General features: G+C 42.9%; 3 protein-coding genes across 7 annotated transcripts; 2 read left to right on the top strand and 1 right to left on the bottom strand.

The window, feature by feature from the left end:
- The first annotated feature begins 1,105 nt into the window (after positions 1 to 1,105).
- On the top strand, positions 1,106 to 10,595 carry LOC120651191. 2 transcript variants are annotated; one of them, XM_039928610.1, is made up of 12 exons: positions 1,106 to 1,601; positions 1,691 to 1,792; positions 3,272 to 3,352; positions 3,802 to 3,911; positions 3,997 to 4,132; positions 4,202 to 4,300; positions 5,302 to 5,407; positions 5,536 to 5,834; positions 5,917 to 6,099; positions 6,181 to 6,375; positions 6,567 to 6,884; positions 10,273 to 10,595. In XM_039928610.1, the coding sequence occupies exons 1-12, from the start codon at positions 1,239 to 1,241 to the stop codon at positions 10,363 to 10,365; spliced, it is 2,085 nt and encodes a 694-aa protein (XP_039784544.1). In that variant the 5' UTR covers positions 1,106 to 1,238; the 3' UTR covers positions 10,366 to 10,595. The 2 variants fall into 2 exon arrangements, with proteins under 2 accessions (XP_039784544.1, XP_039784545.1); XM_039928611.1 differs by having other exon boundaries at positions 5,302 to 5,386; positions 10,273 to 10,576.
- A 1,506-nt stretch (positions 10,596 to 12,101) lies between these two features.
- LOC120651192 (hydroxyphenylpyruvate reductase-like) lies at positions 12,102 to 14,235 on the top strand. Its single transcript, XM_039928612.1, has 2 exons — positions 12,102 to 12,644; positions 13,561 to 14,235. The coding sequence occupies exons 1-2, from the start codon at positions 12,114 to 12,116 to the stop codon at positions 14,080 to 14,082; spliced, it is 1,053 nt and encodes a 350-aa protein (XP_039784546.1). The 5' UTR covers positions 12,102 to 12,113; the 3' UTR covers positions 14,083 to 14,235.
- A 1,061-nt stretch (positions 14,236 to 15,296) lies between these two features.
- On the bottom strand, positions 15,297 to 18,108 carry LOC120651193 (protein CutA 1, chloroplastic). 4 transcript variants are annotated; one of them, XM_039928616.1, is made up of 6 exons: positions 17,946 to 18,108; positions 17,279 to 17,411; positions 16,990 to 17,052; positions 16,128 to 16,159; positions 15,935 to 16,029; positions 15,297 to 15,818 (listed from the first exon to the last, which is right to left on the bottom strand). In XM_039928616.1, exons 2-6 carry the CDS (start codon positions 17,343 to 17,345, stop codon positions 15,734 to 15,736), a joined length of 342 nt encoding a protein of 113 aa, XP_039784550.1. In that variant the 5' UTR covers positions 17,346 to 17,411; positions 17,946 to 18,108; the 3' UTR covers positions 15,297 to 15,733. The 4 variants fall into 4 exon arrangements, with proteins under 4 accessions (XP_039784550.1, XP_039784547.1, XP_039784548.1 ...); XM_039928613.1 differs by having other exon boundaries at positions 15,305 to 15,818; positions 17,279 to 17,406; positions 17,946 to 18,088; XM_039928614.1 differs by lacking the exon at positions 16,990 to 17,052 and having other exon boundaries at positions 15,305 to 15,818; positions 17,279 to 17,406; positions 17,946 to 18,087.
- Positions 18,109 to 19,403: the final 1,295 nt, after the last annotated feature.

The raw sequence follows: 19,403 nt of genomic DNA on the forward strand, positions 1-19,403 counted from the left end.
ACTTTAACCGATTAATTAGACGTGTAGTCAACTGGTAGCCTTACTGAAAGGGCAAGGACGGGTCGGTGTTGGGGTATAGCCCGGTCCTCTTGGGGTAGTAGCCTTTGCTAAGGTACTGACAATTATGGAGGGTTATGGTCCGCACCGCTATTGAAACTCTAGCGGGCTATCTAGTTTTCTGCATGTCTTTGTAAAGGCTCCGTAGTGGACCTCTCATTACTCACCAAAGGAAGTGTTTAAGGGCTTTGCAAACCCGGATGACACAGGGGATCACGATTTGTGGTGAAAGTGTACAATCTCTGCAGAGTGTAAAACTGATATATCAGCCGTGCTCACGGTCACGAGCGGTTTGGCCCCTCGCATGATAATTGGACTTGAAGAATAATTAACTTGTGGTTCTTTGATTTTATAATGTTGGATCCTTGCTTATGCTTAAGTGGGATAGTATAAACTTATACCTAAATAATAGGTGATTGCTAATAAAATTTGACCAACTAAAAGTGCTGACTGCAATAACCTTAGCCTTTTCTTGATGGCCTTGCATCTTTCCCCACTTTGCCGAGTACCAACCATAATTACCTTTACCTAATTTTTGTTCGGAAGAAAATATGGAAGCGGAGCACTTCAGTGACTTTGAGGTGTTCTAAGTGCGTTCACCAGTCTAAGTGCCTTTCATGATGAAGCTTTATTGCAGATTTACTTTGTCACATACTGTAATTTTTTTTGCACATGCACTCATCCATAATTCACATCGTTATTTGTTTTGGAAGGATAATAATTGACATCATTATTATTTTATAAGGAAAAAAGATGTGTACAATTTTTGGAAAGAAAAAAATGACATTGTTGCTTGTTGCTTGACGGAAGGAAAATTATATACGTGCCATCTCCGCTAGTTATTGTTAACAAATACTACTAGGGTTTGTCAATCAAAATTAATAAAATCTGACTTTCTACACTGTAATATGTCCAATATAAAAAGGATCGTAGCATGTAGGCCAATAAACCATAAAATCGCCTTTCCATAGAAAATACTAGTCATATTTTCTCTGAACCCAAGCATTCTGATCATTTATTTATTCTAGTAGACGCGTATCAACTTATCACACCTCATCTGAATTTGCTACACGTACGCACGCCACCCTCCACCGACTTCATCGTCTCAGGGACCTCCCCCACCGGAAAATCGGGGTTCCCCTCATCCGACCACCACTGCCTTCGTCACCGCCACGCCGGCGATGGACTCGCCGCCGTCCCTGCCTCCGCTGAACTCTCTGCCCCCGGTGAACTGGGACGCGCTGGATGCCCTCGTCCTCGACTTTGCCAGATCCGACCGCCTCGTCGTCCCTCCTCACGCTGACGCCGCCGACGCCACCTGCCCCTCGCCGCCGTCTTCCCCTTCCTCCTGCACCACCACCGCCACCTCCTCTGTACCCTCCTCTTCTTCCTCGTCGTCCTCGTCCTACCGCTCGCGCCTCCTCATCCTCCGCGCCCGCCGCGCACTCGAGGCGGGCGATGTGGACGCAGCCCTCGCGCTTCTCCGCGCCCATGCGCCCGCCGCGCTCGCTGACCATCGCCTCCTATTCCACCTCCACAAGCAAGTACGTGCTCTTCCCTCCTTGGTCTCCATCTACCTCTGCGCGCTTGTGCTTGAGACTTCAGATGTGATTGTGTTTGTGTGGCGATGCAGAGGTTCGTAGAGCTGGTGAGGAGAGGCACGGAGGCGGACAGGAAGGCCGCGCTCGACTGCCTACGCACGGCGCTCGCACCCTGTGCGCTCGACGCCTACCCGGTGAGTGCTGCTGCTGCTGCTACGACTCCCCTTCTCTCACCTGAGCCTGGTGTTTGGGCGTCAAATTGATGTACTTGATGCGAATTTAGTGTTGGGATTATGTACTGAACCTTAGTGAGTGACTCATGGCATGCTGAGAATGTGTCGAATTGAGTAAAAAGTTCTGCATGTTTATGCTATTTAATCATGACACAGGAATAGTGTTCAAAATCTGTGGGAATTGCCAGGCTTGCTGTTTTTCGACCTTATGTTTGAACCTGCAGTTGTGGGTCTATATATTGGGAGAATTAATTTGTTTCACCATTGTTTCAATTGGCACACGGATTTGGGTGTCTGATTCGACCCAAAAAAAAAGGACATGAGAAATACTGCTGGGAGTCAGAATCTGACGAAGATTTACCTGTATCCGACTTGGATTTGGGCTATCCACTTATTTATGTTAGCATCTTCTATTTAGAACATGCGTGGTAGAGTAGCACTGGTAACATGATTAATCTTTATGAAATCCATTTTTTGAAGATCCCTACTGCAATTGATAATTGGCCCTACAGTTAACCCATTACTGTAAAAATGATCGAATATTCATGGAAAGCTGGGAGATAATTCATTGACACTGTTTTCAAATAGCTCTATTCTATTACTGCCTTGGATGCTTTTTGAAACATGTCATGGGCTCATGGCTAAGTGGTAAGTCATCAGATCATTAGTTTGTGACTGCCAATTCTAAGGCAGGCATGCTTATGTTTTTGTTTTGTCATCAAGATAACTTCATCATGAAACGTTAATTTTTTAAAAAAAATTTATGGGTTATAGCCATGGAATCCCAGCTTTCAAATACTTGCTCTTTCTTTAGGCTTAAGGATTTAAATCCACACAATTGCCTTTTTTTGCTTTTTCATTAGGTTTATTTGTTACTAAGGTTTACTATTGAAAGTTAACATGCCCTTTTAAGAATACAATTGTACTGGTAAAATATTAGGTTTTCAGATTGCTAGTGGATCTTCATCGGACTGACACTGCAATTTAAGGACAATTGAGATATATCTATCTGCTACTGGACCCTCTTCTATGCAAGATAACTATGTCACTCCAGGTTGCCCTCATTACCGAGAACCATGCAAGATAACTGAGATGCTGGACCAATTAGTGGGGAAGAGCTCCTATTGGTCCTTCAATTTAATTGGGATTTCCCTGCTGCTCCCGTTATTTCCTGTTCAAACCTGGGGAAAGCAAATTTCAATTGTATTGGACAACCATAAATCAAGCATAAGTACCAAAAAAGCTTCGTGCACCACCTAGAATACATTAAACAGCTAAATCTGATTGTTTCAGTTCCTATGCATTGAGATGAAAACTTAGGATGCCTTAATAAGCACATTTATTCTAGCATTTTCCTTGAAGTTTCTTTGTGCTGGTTTGGATCTTGCATACTGAATATTGATATGTTACTGAATGTTGATATGTTGGTATGCTCTGAAGGAAGCTTATGAGGAGTTCAAGCATATAATGCTTGTTTTAATATATGAAAAAGATGATCAATTCTCCCCAGTTGTCAATGAGGTATGCAGGGCCTTTTATGTCCATATTACGCTGGTGTTATAGCTGAGAATAATGTCATGGCTATGTTAATTATTTTTACCTTTTATGTTTAATATAATTACTTTAGAAGGTGCATATCAATTTACACCAATTATTAGAGTCAAGCTGAAAGCTTTAATTTTTCTTGATAAGGAATTTTAACTGCATGACTTCCTTAAGAATTTAAGTTGCTTTCATTGTCATTCTGTTAATTGATAGTATGCTTCTTGGCACTTGAACATGAATTCCTTAACAATGAAATACTACGGTTTTTGCTTATTCGAACATCTATGTTAGGAAATATGCTTTTTGCTTCTTGAACATCTGTTTCTCAACTTTCGAGTGGTCGGCAGTTCTTGTCGCGCTGTAGACAAGTTCCTTCAGTTTCTCATATGAATCATTTCTTCCTTCTGAAACCTTTTGCTCTACAGTGGTCTATAAAGAGGAGGTTTGAACTTGCTGGTTTGCTATCATCCATACTAAGAGCCCATTTACGAGCTTATGATCCTATTTTGTCAATGACCTTAAGATACTTAATAAGGTACCTTGTACTCCTGTCTTTTTAAAACATAGCTGGTTATCCTACCTTCCTATGCCACTCTAACAATCTTACAACACTTGAATAGCATTCACAAGGTATATTGCATGCGTGAAGGAATTTCATCACCTATATCTGATCTTACTGAGCGATTGCTCTTTGAGGATCGTGATCCACCTGTGGTTCCTCAGGAATGCTCACTAGAAGCACCGCCATTTGATGAGGCAAGCACTTCTCATTAAATATTAAGTACACTGTGCACTTTGCACCAGTTTTTGATATTTGGATATTAGGTTGATGTTCAAGCCCTAGCGCATGCTGTGGAGTTGACAAGACAAGGTGCTGTTGATAGCTTGAAGTTTACAAAAGGAGATTTATATCAAGCATTTCAGGTTGTATTACTATTTCAAAATTTAGATATGAAATTATCCATATGATAATGGAAGTTGTGTTGCCATTTGTCTTGATTTCTATTAAACTTACAACATTTAGTTTTCAGCTTAAGCAACAGAGTTGATCTTCTTAATGGGTTGTTAGTTTTCAGGCTTTGTTATAAACGTTGGGAGATACATATTTATTTAGTCTGTTTTTCAAAATTTTGGAAGCAGAACTTCATATGCCAGAAATCCATGTTTTCCCTTTAAGAACTTAATTCCTATGCCATGAACCCTGTGGCAGTATGGACTCTTTTGCTCTACAGTGGTCTGTAACAGGAGCTTTGTCTACTTTTCTGAGAATCATACTGCACCTTTCTGGTGTTCTGGGGATCATACGTACCTTTCTGAGATGAGATTTTATTGACTTTATGAGTTCTACTTCGTGTTGGCCTCAAGTTTCTTCTTTCTCTTACACACTTGCCTTTGTAATTATAACACACTGCACATTCTGCCCTTTACAACCACTGTGTAGTACACCTGTATGTATGCATGGCTGTTAGATTGGTGTAAGATGGTCGTCATGAATGGAGAGGGCCAAGATGCTGATTTAACAGCATTACAGGAGAGTGGATAGGTTGGAGTCCGTTCTTCTGTTTGAAGTTGTCTATCAATTTTAAAGTTCTCGAAAGTATAAAGATAAATTTACATGTAAAGGTTATGTATCTCCCAACCCTATGTTGAGGGGCTAAAGTATTACATGACATGCTTCCTCTGCATTTCATTGAATAAGGGTATATCATGTATCCAGCAGTTAATTTGATGGAAAACTTGTAGTTTGCACCTTGACCATTGAGTAAACAATTGTATGTCTCACAGTATGATCATCATTTGTTGGCTTATTACTTGAGACAGTATGAACCTCCTGTTTGCTTAAATTTTATGTTTCAGTAGTATTTCTTTCTTGCCTCCTTGGTTTAATTCCCATTAATTTAAGCTTACCTCTGTAAACATGGCAGAATGAATTGTGCCGAAGGAAATTGGACCTGACACTTCTGGATAAACTTGTACACGAGTATTGTATATACAGGGGCATAGTTGAAGGTGGTTCCCGTATTCTTCCTGGTAAATGGCTGGGCATAATACTATAGCCTGCAAGCAAATTTGGTTGCTACAAATGTCAAATAAGCAATTTTCTGTTAGAAAAAGATTTCTAGTGTAGCACTAATGAATTGTCTCTCTTATATTTGTAGGGATTTCTGAATTGAAATGTAGTCAAAACAATAATTCCAATAACGAAACAGTGTCTGAATGTGAAATGGCTAATAATCAGAATGGAGATTGTAGCACCAGTGATATATCCCGGGATGATTCTTGGTCCAGAAGGTTACGTAGGGTTAGAAGTAGTACATCTGAGCAGCAAAGACGAAAGAGATGGAGAGGACGGGTAGATGATCTAGATTATGCTTGTGAAGCCTTGTTGGATGCAAATAAGCATGATAGCTCGTCTCCTGCCCTTGACATGGACGAAGATAATGTGGTTGACCAACAGGTGAACTTTATAATTCATTTTTCCCTGCCTGGAAACTAGATTGTTGATAGAAAGTTATTGATGATTATACACCCTTCTATAGGACTTGGTGGCGAATTCTAATACGCCTAATACAAGAAACATGGATGATCAGAAATACGAAGTTGTTCTGGAGATGCAGGATCTCACACGAAAAGGGATGGCTTCCAAAGTTGTTGAGAAAATAAGCACTATAGATCCTGAGTTCTTTCCACAAAACCCTATTCTTCTGTTTCAGTTGAAACAGGTGAGGCTCTACATGAGAACCAGCACCTATCTGAGGCTCTGCTAGGAACTGTTATGCACTTAATTATTTTTTCCATTTCAGGTTGAATTTCTTAAGCTAGTGGCTTTTGGTGATCATGTTGCTGCTCTCAAGGTAGCATCCACTCATTTGGGACCTCTTGCTGCTAATAACCAAGCTTTGCTGAAGCCCTTGAAGGAGACTTTGGTAACATTGATTAAACCCAATGAAGATGTACTGAATGGAGTATCTTTGCCGGTTCTTGCAAGTTCTCTCCAGGTTTGTCCAGTGTTTCCGGATTGTGACTTGTGAATCAATACTGCTTCTGTGGTAGACTAGAATTAACATTAATAGGAATATTTACTTGGCTAGAGTTTTTTTTTTCTTCAATCGAAGTTAGAGAAAATGAGGCTTGACTATGTTTGTCTAGAGTAAAGTTGGATGGTATCAGAACATGCTTTCTTTTATAGGTTGCAATGAGCAGGAGCCTTGGTATTAAAGAACCCCAGCTAATGAAGATAGTCAGAGCAGCAATCCATACACACACTGAATGGTTTAAGCTTCAGATGTGCAAGGACCGATTTGAGCACTTTTTGAAGATTGATTCTCTGAAAGAGGTTGATCCACCAGTGGGGAGTTGCAGTATGTCCAAGGGCCATACAGATGAATGTGGCAATGGATCATCTCAAATCACAACATGTTCAAGCGGCAAGGTGCCAGATGAAGGTAGCAGCCCTCAGGTCTCATCAGAACCTGCCTGCGATGAAAATGCTATACTGAAGGTTATGGTAAGTAGTACTCCTACTCCCTCTGCATTTTTCAGATAGATTGATGAGATGGATGGAAAGACTAAACTATACTTGGTTAACTTCCATGTCTATCGTATCACTAATGACACGTGTGGTAGAACTGCCTAAATCCAGCTTAAGTGCATTGACCATCATCTTTAAAACTAATCTGGTCCATATGCACTTAAAACGGTATAATCTTGACATTCTGTCAGGTAAATCCCGATTCAACCACTGTAATCATGGATCAAAACATACACTGGAAGTCTCGCACGAAGACGAGCACAGATGATACAAACATACATAGATTCTCAAATTAATTACCACAGTCTTACAATTAAGTTTGAAACACAATTTAACAGAGTTCAGCATGTAGAGGAAATTTAAATAGGAGTGGGCGCTTGGGCGGGTGCCGGGTGGGAAGTGGAGTGGCGGCCGGGAATGGGAGTCTGGTGGGGGAACTGGGAGGTGGGATGACTTGAGGTTAGCTAGGGTTGGGCCGGCTTGGGCCTTGGCCAGCTGGGCTACATTTGTCATGGGCTCGGTTCTTCGGTTAACCGAGCCTAGGAATCGGATGGACCGAGTAACTTCGGTTCCTTAGAACTAGGTACAGAAGCAGAACTGAATTTCATCGGTTTCGATTCTTTCGGTTCCAGTTCTCGGTTCTTTTGGTTCGGTTCTCAGCTCTCGGTTATATTTGCCCAGCCTGAGGGCCCCATGGTCAGAGGGGGGAGGGGGCGGCCATCATGGCCAGGTTGGGGCCATGGCTTGCAGTTGGCCATCGGCTCCTGTCGGCAGCGTGGCCGACCAGCTGCGGGGCAGGGTGGATCCGCAGCTAGCTTGCCCGAGTGGAGCCGCGGCGCTTGTGCGGCGTCTGACGACGAGCGCACGGTGGTGGTGTCTTGGTCACAGTGGCGCAGCCATGCTCCGGCGCGGGAAACAGCAGGGAGGCAGGCTGGATTGGTTGAGGGGCTCACCATAAATTTGCTTTGTAGGTCGGAGGGAGAAGAGGAGTGCTGGAGGAGGGTTGTTGATAGGCGGGTGGAGCTCCAATGGCGGCCGACTGGTGCAGTGTAGAATATGATGGCCGGGAAACGGACGGAAATGGTCGGGTGAGTGGCGTGAAAGGTGGAGGGGTGGTGAGGCTTGGTGTGCGAGGAATCAGAAGGGGATAGGGCGTGGCTGGCGGTTTTCGGCTGGCGACGGAGGTGCTGCTCAGTCCGAGGAAGAAGTGGAAACCTTAGGGGCGAAGGAATGGGAGGAGGCGCTGGGAGGTGATAAGGCGCATGTGGAAGGCAAAATAGGTTGAGGCCAGGGTCAAGCCGTCTTTGCCGGTATGCCGGCGAGCGAGGATGTGGTAGATGTGCTCTGCCTAGTCGGGGGAAGAGGTGGTAGTTGGCCTGCAAGGGGTTCGAGTCGACCCCTTTGTGAATTCGCCCCGCCCCTAGATTTGAGCGATGGATCGAAGCGGATCAATCCGGAATAAAATAGGTGCGATACGGACCGTGACACCATCGTCCCCGGTTCAACCCGATCCTCTTTCTGCTTCCCATTGTCACTGCCTCCACCTGCAAATCCAAGTTTCCACCACCGCCTGCCTCCACCTGCAAATCCAATTTGCCACCACCGCCTGGCAGATCCGGCTCCCAGCTGACTTTGTTGGCACGTGCGTCGTGGGCAGCCGGCAGCCTGCAACTAGCACTAGCACACAGCAGCTTGAGAGGGTCGGCCCCGGATATCCACAGGTCTGGCAGGGCAGCGGTGCCATTGAAGCGGTTCGATCCACGAACCTTTTTTAGCACAGTAGGAGCGACGGGTCATTTCCAGGAGCGCTCCAAACCGCACCCTTTGCAGGTTGAGGTGGAAGAGAGAGGGACGCTGTCGTCAAACGAAGTTTGACTAGCAAAAACTCCAAAATTTAGATTGAAACTTGAAAAACAGCCAACACGAAAGTTGTAGAGGAAGAAAAGATCTACAAGATTGATGTTGGACAAAAATTGATTTGAGCTCTAGATTTGAGAGAAAACGGGGTTTAAAGGTCAGCCCAGGTTCAAAATTCAAAATCAGCATAACAGGGGTTTACCAGATTATGGCTGTGGTTTGGAACCATTAAACAAAGTTTTCACTAAAAATAAAACATGCCACATTGAAGTACTAACATTGGACTACAAGTTTTACATTGGTCAAAGTTTAAGTGTTTAGGCAAAATAATTATTAACATGCCTCAAAGATGGTTAATTTTCCAGCCTAAAACACATAAATATAGAGTAATGACAACTGGGTTAATCATTAGCAAGAATTGCACACAATTAATTTGAATGCATGTCATGACATGAAATTTAAAATGTAATTATGCATGCATGATTAAAGCTAATGAGAATGTTTATGCCCATGGTTAGCGACTAATGCAAAAGATTAACACCGGAGGTGTTACAACACGCTACTTCCATGGCTGCGCTAGCCGCTTTAATTTGCATAGCGCTACAGCTGCTTTCTATATTACCTTAGTTAGATGCTAGATTTACACCAGACAAATAATCATCTCTTGCCAATACGGTTCAATTGGATCCTGGTTCCACTATTGCTGATCTGTGGGTGCCATGCGAAAATCAGGATTACAGGAACATGCAATCTTTATTCACCAGCAAATTCTTGCCGCCAAATTAGCCATGCACCAAAAGGTGGTATTTTGGTCTGTTCATATGTAAAGTGGGGTGGGGAACTCAAAATGGAGCTCTATTTGGGACAAATTTTGAACTTTAACATTGCTATATTCTGGGACAGGGAGTATAAGAGGATGAGCATGGTGAGGCTGCAAGTTTGATTTTCTTGCCTAGCCTTTATTTTGTGGGCTTGCCTCACTTCCACTAGAGTAGCTTTCTATGCCCCCTCTTGAAGGGAAAATAGCAACGTACCCTCTTAGTGAGGTTTGCTATAAACACTTGATTAGGAAAACTTATTACAGTGTTCCTCTATTTGCACCATTTACTGTATCTCTAACTCATATGGGGTTTGCAGTGTAGTCTAGCAAACTGTTTTCATATGTGCAATTTTTGCTTTTGTGGCCAGTTAGCCATTGCTCAGGTTTTATCTTAAGGTCAGGCTTCAAAATGTTTCAGTTTCTAGCTTTGTTTCATATCTGCCGTGGTGTCCTTAAAAGTTCCCCCTAAGAGGGAAACTGGGATTTTTCATCTCAATTCCTTAAAACTGAGTGGAAATTTGTTGCCTTGTTGGACTAGCTAATTTCTTCCTTTTGGTGTCAGATGAGCATGATTAGGTATCAACAACTAAGTTTTATTTATGACTCTGACCACATTTGTTTAGTTATGAATTTATCGTCTCCTTATTTGTATATGATTCATTCATGATTCCATCCTTATTTTTTTAGGAATTTCTTGCCTTGCCGAGGGCTGACGCCATCCAACTCCTTATGCAGTACAATGGAAATGCAGAGACAGTCATCCAACAGATCTTTCAATAGTGCTTACTGTAAAAAGATGCCACATACGTTTTGCTTGTTTCGAAACAAAATTCTTTGTGAATACTTTTCTTGTACAGGAGGTTCTTACAGAACTAGGCTACGTTCCCTTTTCCTGTATATTTGCTCATCACTTCATCCGTGTAACACCAAAGAATAACATAAAGGAAATCAAATAACAGTTCTCAAGCAAGTCACCAAAGAATAATGGGGATATTTATGGAGTTGTTGAATTCGTGGTGTCACGGTGTATAATAACATACTCCCTCCATTCTCAAATATATGCCTAAACGTCATATATTTGAGAATGGAGGGAGTAATGATAGTACTTCAGATCTTTTAGCTAATTTCTTCTCGGTCTCGTTCCAGATATTAAACCAGGACCTGGCTGATTAAAGGTTGTGGCGATTGGCTGTGATTTAGTATTCCCTTTTATGCGGCAGTTGGTTCGTGGGCACTTGGGCAGTAGCATAGCTCCTACAGTCCTTACCTAGTTACCTACCTGTGCCAAACCCGTCACCGTTGTACGGCAGTAGGTTCATCTGGACCAGCAGCGAAACCTTTTGAGCTATATATCACTTCTCCCACTTGACATCAGAAAACTTTGACTAAAGTCAGGAAAGCATCACTTTTGTTTGTATGCTGAAAATCATCAAAAGGAGTTGTAGCATTAGCATTTATTTGAAGGTTCGGCGTCAACCTTCGTCGAGCAAGAATCACACTTTCAAATTCGTACTAGAATGTCCTGCATATACATACTTGTATGCTTCGATTATTCATTGGCACCATCTTCTCCGACAGTAAGTATTGAGCCCTTGTCCTGTTGTGGAAGTTCCCAACACAATATTTTTTAAATTATTATTTAATGGAAATACGCAAAATAGGTGGTGGCAATTTTCATGATAACGATTCTAGCTAGTACCCTGTCATCTTCTTGGTCACCGATAGCTGGGCTATCGGAGTTTTGGCTAGTAGACAGGCTCATTGGTCCCTACCTAATGATGAGGTGGCCGATCTAAAGGGTTGCCATTTATCCATCACAGGCTGTCAAAATTTGTGAATTTCCGATCATATTTCCTATTTCTTTTGGAAGTTTCAATGAAGATAAATGATTTATATTTTTTCATATGTCAACAGAACACTTAATCTTTTTTGAAATAGAATAAAATAACTATGCAACATCTAATGATGATCACAAATGTGCAAAATGAAACACATGACAATAACAAGTTTATTTTCAATATTTGGTGGACTTTGTCTTACGGTTTCTATTTCTTTTTGGAAGGTTGAATTAGTACGTGCAGTTTGCAATTCCGAACACTCATCGTTATTAGTTCCAGCTTGATATTACAATTCTTTTTGTAAATGAAGGAACACGTATGCATCTAACAAATAAAGAGAATAAGAATGATGCACACAGGTACGTAGTATACATTTCCTTCCAGTCCCAGGTCGCGATGGAGTCATTTATTCTATAGAATAATGTTGAGGTATTTGCGTTCTTACTCTTATTTTTAAGTGTAATTTTATAACTTTGTGATTTTACCTTTTACTATTCACAATTCTAATTTTAGCCTTAGTCAACAGTCAAAATAGGAGACCAAGGGCAAATTCGCAATGACCTGTTGAAAATAAGGGCAAACTCACAAAGTTGAAAAAATGAACCACAATTGCACTTCAAATCAGGAGCAAGAAAAAAAAACAAATAATATTGCGAAGTCCACGCTCGACGGCTAAGCCAGGCGACGTATATGATTTGGCACTTCCCATCCCATCCCACCTGTCGTCTCGTTTGTAATACACCCATCTGCCGGCCTCCACCGCTGTTCCTGCTTGAGCGGCGGTCCATGGAGTCCCTGTGCGTGCTGCTGCTGCACCCCGTGGACGCGTACCTGGAGCAGGAGCTCGGCCGCCGCTGCCGCCTCCTCCGCTTCTGCTGGGACTCCCCGCAGGACCGCCGCGACGACTTCCTCCGCACGCACGGGCCGTCCGTCCGCGCCCTCGTCACCGGCGGTGGCTCCGGTGGTGACGCCGCGCTCATCGACGCGCTCCCGCGGCTCGAGATCATCGCGTGCTACTCCGTCGGCTTCGACCGCGTCGACCTCGCCAGGTGCCGCGACCGCGGGGTGCGGGTCACCAACACCCCGGGTGTACTCACCGACGACGTGGCCGACCTCGCCGTCGGTCTCGCCATCGCCGTGCTCCGCAGGATCCCGCAGGCTGACAGCTACGTCCGCGCCGGCCAGTGGGAGGCCAACGGCGATTGCGCCCTCTCAACACGCGTCAGTTTCATTGAACCCAATACTTCTTATGTCTTGCCGCATGGGACTTGTTAGCTTACTGGGCTTGCTTGGCGATGCTTTGATTCTTATTTATTAAATAAAAAATAAAGATTTTACTAATGTACTACTTTGGTTCTGCACTTTTTATTTTCTTCATTCTATATATAATATGGTTCAGTCATTATTGTACACATCTCTGCTCAATGGAAAAAAATACCCTAGTTGTGGTGGTTCATATAGTTATGTCTGCATACATGTATATATATGATGTGGACGGTAACATATCACACATGTATACCTTTAGTTAGTTTTTCCTATATTTAAGAAGCATATTGGGACACCACTATTTTCGATGACATATGCAGGTAATTAGGGTGCAGATTTGTGTGGGTTACTTAGGTTATTTTTAATTGATGATGGAGATGTGTAATTTTAGATGTAGAGATATAGAAGGCTACTTAAGATTACTTTTGCATAACAGTATAAGTGGGTTTGCTTTAGAATCTAGTATTTTCTACCATTCTTTATACTAGACACAAACAGGTATTTAAATTCTGATGTATATTAAGGAAACAGGACATTTTGACATGAAACAACAAGTAAACAAAGAAAGTTACTAACAAGAGTCCCTTGGGATCGTTTCTTCCTTCAAAAACATGCGCTCGTCTGGACTGATAAATAAACACAATGCATAGAGGTAGTAGACATACATTTATTTTGAAATTGATGACTGCAATAACCGCTTGCTAATAAGGCCAGGGTGTCTTAATTTCATAATGCATTTTTCCAGAAAATAGAATATTTTTTTATTATTATTGTCTATATATGCCAATTATTAACGTGCGTGGAGGATTGGAAAAGTGCATTTATAATTCTATAAGATGTAAATTTAACAGTGGTTTTGTTCCTTTGGCAGTTTTCTGGCAAAAGAGTTGGCATTATTGGGCTAGGCAGGATAGGGCTTGCCGTTGCTAAGAGGGTGGAGGCTTTCAGCTGCCCGGTCAGCTACTACCAGAGAAGAAAACTGGCAGCTTACCCGAACTACACATATCGCCCAACAGCAGTCGAACTGGCAGCCAGCAGCGACGTTCTTGTGGTGGCGTGCTCGCTGAACGAGCAGAGCCGCCGCATCGTGAGCCGCGAGGTGATGGAGGCGCTCGGGCCCAGCGGCGTGCTCGTGAACGTCGGGCGCGGCGCGCACGTCGACGAGCCCGAGCTCGTCGCTGCGCTGGCCGATGGCCGCCTCGGCGGCGCCGGGCTGGACGTGTTCGAAGACGAGCCGGACGTGCCCGAGGCGCTGGTGGCGCTCGACAACGTCGTCCTGGCGCCGCACGTGGGGAGCGGGACGCACGAGACCCGCCGGGCCATGGCGGACCTGGTGCTCGGCAACCTGGAGGCGCACGTTCTCAAGAAGCCGCTGCTGACTCCGGTTGTCTGAATTCGATCTGATGCCGACGGCAAGTTCCGGGCACGCGCTATCGATCCAAGGTGTGCTGTGTATATACGATTCGTGGAGTCTGCTCTTGCAGTTCGTGTTACTGAATGTGCTACGTCTCCAAGTTTGAGTTCTAATTAAGAAAGTTTTTGCACTTGTGAGGATTTTAATAGCAGAAACGCTGTGTCCGTGTATTTCTCACTATGCCAGAACACAGGATTGGAGAAGTGGCTCAACATACATTCACCGCAAGAAATCATTTAATCTATGATGAATTTCAACATAATTGATACAGTATCATCAATGGCGACCATCGATTTTTAGTCATGAATATGCAGAAATGGATAGCCAGTGATGTAAAGGGGTTGGGCTGAAATGGATAGCCAGTGATAGCACTTGTGAGGATTTTAATAGCAGAAAATAAAAAGCAACGCTGTGTCCGTGTATTTCTCACTATGCCAGAACACAGGATAAGAGAAGTGGCTCAACATATATTCACTGCAGGAAATCATTTAATCTATAATGGATTTCAACATAACTAATACAGTATCATCAATGGCGATCATCACAGCGTTCTTGAGTAAATCAGCACATACTCTCTCTCTGTCTTAAGGCCGAGTTCTTGAGTAAGGCCGAACTCCACCTCACTTGCAGAAACTCACTTGGTCTTCTACACAGATTACTTTGGCACACGATTCCGACCTGGCAAACTCAGATGGAGAGAAAAGGTGCACGGAAGTGACTAGATGGTGACAAGAACTCGAAACTCAAGGGGCTAAAACTAAGACCATCAATTTGACACAACTTGACGCAACCGAAGACTCAACGAGCCCTAATCATGCAGTTCTAGTAAAGGCTCAAAGGGTCTATGGGATCTCGAAAAAACTACTCTACTAATTTTTTTTGGCCTTTTCTGGACCATAGGACAAGTAAAACAGCGAGGGAAAGGAAATCTCTCACCGATGAACCTTGCTCTGATTACCAACTGATGAGAACCCGTGGGGGATTTCCCAATCTTTCGGTGAGGACGAATTGGATAACTCGATTTGAGGGGAGGAGAAGTTGGCGGTCCGACTCAGCAATCCAGAGGCACTGCGCCTTAGCAACCGATACACCTCCTCCCTGGTCGCCGCGCCCTTGCAATGCGTGACACCGGCCGTCTTGCAAGCAAATTAAAGAAGTCGCAAGAACAAGTAAACAAGCACATATTTTGAGCAAATGGTCATTTACGGGTTGGCATGTACAACATGACCACCATCATGTAACTTTCGATCGTTCGTGAGATCCATCATGTAACCAGAGAGGACGAAATGTTTGTACCCGAAGGTTACTGTTCTGGGCCTTGCGCAAGACAAAGTCGCTCATAACCTTCGGCTATACCCACACCGGAGGTGGCAATCCCTAACAATCGGCACATCAATTGGGAAGCTCTGGCATGCCATCATCTTGGAAACGGAACTACCACCGAACGATTAAACTTAAACTAACGAAATGAGGTCACAAACACGGAGAGGATTACGCTTGGAAGGCCGCGAGGGCTGAGGAGAAAGCAAGAAATGCATGGCAGCTTGCCACATCCTACTACAGAAGCACCACCTTTGGAGCTAGTCACTCGCTCTACTAACAGGCACGCTGAGATCCCGAGAACACTGCATCAGTTTTCCCCAGTGCTGTTCTTGAGCCACTCTAGGTACTTCAGGTTGCCTCCTTGTATGGCCAGAGCGATGACTTCAGGAACACTGCATCAAATGATCAATCTGTAAATCCTGGTATAAGGCAATGTAATAGTTGCATAACATCTTGGCTCTGGTTCATACTCAAGCAGTATGAGCTTGAAGAATCATATGGAACTTACTCGTACTCATGGTTGGCTTTCACATGTTCAGTTAAGGAATCTAGAAGAGATTCCCTTGTCTTGATAATGAGTAATGCTTCAGCATCACTTTGCACCTGCAAACGGATCCATAGTTGGTCACTAATTAACACGTAAAAGGTAAAACTGTTCGTCTAAAGGTGTCCACTGTAACTACTGAACTCGACAAACATACCTTCTCCTCCCACCAGTAAACAGATTCAACACCTGTAAAGGGGGGTTGTTCAGACAGTTATAGAATGCAACATAGCAAGTAAAAAAAGATGATAATATACTGCCCAGACAAAGTGAGCTAGTCAAGTATCAATGTATCAGTGACAGGAAATATATAGACAGGCCAAGTTCACCAAATTGCTTGACTGTAGATTTAGATCCATCTGTTAACAAGTAAAATGCAAATCTCAAAGTATAGTAATCAGATTCTCATTTTACTACAGATCACCAAACTTGACTACTTGAGAATGTTTGGGAACTGTGACTAAGTCTGCATAGACAACTAGACAAGCATGCATCTGAAAACTTGTGCACACAGAAGGTCCCACATGTCAGAGGCTCAAGTGAACTCAACTAATAGACAAACACTAATTATGTTATCTTCAGGTACCTCTCTGTAGGTTTCTTGACAATATGAGTTCAGCCAAGTTTTGTGCCACCATGTTCACTATGGTTTCATCTGAAACTCATTTGATCCGCATTGCACAAAAAAGCTGAAACAGTGGTGCTGCAAAGCACTACACATGACCAAATTTTCTTGGACAGCCATAATATTGGACTTGATTTTTATTTTGGAAAATGAAATTTAATATGGTTGTTGCCAAACAAAAGAACATGAAGATGACAAGATTATGCGAATACTTGACCAAATGGGGCACTCAATCAATAACATTACACAGAAGTAATAGAGAATTTAATCGGAGTGAAGGTGATGTGCTTGCAGTGCAATGTACACTGAAAGATTGCCAATCGGCAAAAGCCATTTAACTATGCATGTATAGCTGCGAATAGAGAAACCGGACAAAGAATGTACTAGTTCCTACCAGGTACTATGTTAACACAGGCAGCAAGCTTCTCACTGATAATGCTTCCAGCTAGCTTCTTGCCTGCAGGGGTAATGATCTTTTTAACGCTGCTAAAAAAAGGGATAAAACTTACAAATATAGAACACAACAAGTTTAAACGAAAAACGACTCAAATATATGGCAGGGTGTGGAAATAAGTTCCAGTTAGTTCTGTACAGTTATGAGAAGAAAAATATGACTGCTGGTATGCAATTACTTCAATGATAAATGACAATAACAATATAGGACAGTAAGTATATGTGATTACCTGCTTCCCTATTTGGAACAGTCACAAACACAACAATGAAAGGCACAGTAGTTGAAGCAGAATCCATTTGAGCAGAGCTGAGCCTTCTCACCCAGCAAAAATTCAAATTTTGGTATTGATTACACCGACTACTCTACACAACAAATTTACACCGGTCACACAATTCATTAGGAATGACAACATTGCAAACAGCCAAATTAATACCTAAAGTTAGAAAAGTCAAAAATCACAATTCAGCATTGCATCCATATTTCAAAAGTTATGCATAATCTTGCAGGAACCTGAGATGGGAATTTCATTTGGCTCGCAATGCATGTATCAGATTCCTTCTCATATGATTTTACCAATGTTTATTACTTTACATCAACCGACCACAAATGGGCGCAGAATTCAAGAGGGACATAAACATCTGGAGTAGAAAGGTCCTATCGATTCCCTCGCAAGTTCACGGAGAACTACGGCCTTATCCTCAGAGTTTCAAAATGCCCAATCTTTACAAAAACAATAAAAATGTATGCCCGCCTGCTAATCAGGGGCGGACCCAGCATAGGACATGGGTACATGTACAATCGATAATTTTTCCAAACGAAATAGAAGTTAGTAGGTATGTTAGGGTTTGGGGTGCACCGTCTCCCACAGCAGAAGGAAAGAGAAAGGGCGGGCATACCTGGTGGATGCTCGTCGCCGGCAAAGGGTTGGGCGAAGACGTACGAATGGCGCCGCCACTGGCCCAGGCGTCGCCGCCAGCGAAGGAAGACCAGGGGAGGAGAGAGTGAGAGAGAAGGGAAAGGGAGAAGAAACAGAGATGAGCCCGACGAAAATTTTTGGATGTCAATCGCATGTTTGACCATACGTTGGTTGAGTTTTTCGGACATTAATTAAAAAATTAATTTCAAAACTTACTTGGAAACGGTGAGATGAATTTTTTGAGGCATTTGACCGCATCATTAGCACATGTGGGTACTGTAGCACTTATAGCTGATTATATATTAATTAGGCTCAAAAAATTTGTCTCGTCGTGTACATCCAAACTGTGTAATTAGTTTTGTTATTTAATTACATTTAGTGTTTTATGCATGTGTTTAAAGGGGAGGTGAAAATTTTGGGTGAAAATTTTTAGTAACTAAACGGGCTGTGAGACCCTGAGCCCTGCGGACGACTCGAGGGAGCGAGCCTGACAATGAGCCGACTTGAGCGAGCGAGCTGGAGCATCCGTCGATCTGATGGGAGTACGTGAGTTAAGGCTCTCTTAAGTCGCTTGTTTATAAGTTGAAAAATGAAATAAGTGACTTATTTTGTCAAACAGTACTAACTTATTAAGTCATTAGACTTATAAGCCATAAGTTGGTACATACTTGCTTAAAACTTATAAGTCACCCCTATTCCTCTTTTTGTGTGGGACCCACACTTAAAACCATAAGATAAGAAGGAAAAGTGGGGTAAAGCAAAATCTTTAATGAGCTTATAAGTCATCTACAATCAAACAGATATGACTTATAAGTCACTGATTTTTAATCACTTGATTGACTATAAGTCACCTGACTTATGAAAACCAAACAAGATCTTAAAGTTTAGAAATGAGAACCTAATTAGCACCAGAGAACATATCCGGTGTTAATTACAACTAAATTTGTGCAGCAAAAATTTATCCAAAAATATGTATGGATAGAGTACAGAATCACCTATCATCATGAAGTTTAAGGTTGAACACCCTTAAATTTTGCATGATGGTAGATGTTTGTGTGCTCTATCCATTTATATTTTTTATTAAACTTTCACAAAACTACCTATATGGCCCTATTAAACTTGTCTCTTCCTTCCTTGATCTTTTTTTTTCGAAAGTTCTTTATTTGACACCATAACTTCATTTCTCCCCTAAATTGTCCCTTCCATGGATCGAAGGTTGCCGTCATAGCCTTTGGGTCCCCCTATAGCAAGCTTGGAACCTTCGGGTCACGATCTTCAGAGGTGGCAATCCCCAACATTGAGCACGTCCGAGTAGTTGTAGAAGGTGTAGTTATTGCAAGAGATGCGCTCCACCCACACCGCCATCATCGGGGCCGGCCACTGCCCTCACCGAGCCCCTACCATTACACCCCGTGCTGCCGCCATAGCGACGGCGGCA

The sequence above is a fragment of the Panicum virgatum genome, chromosome 9K (assembly GCF_016808335.1).
Source record: "Panicum virgatum strain AP13 chromosome 9K, P.virgatum_v5, whole genome shotgun sequence".
NCBI lineage: Eukaryota > Viridiplantae > Streptophyta > Magnoliopsida > Poales > Poaceae > Panicum > Panicum virgatum.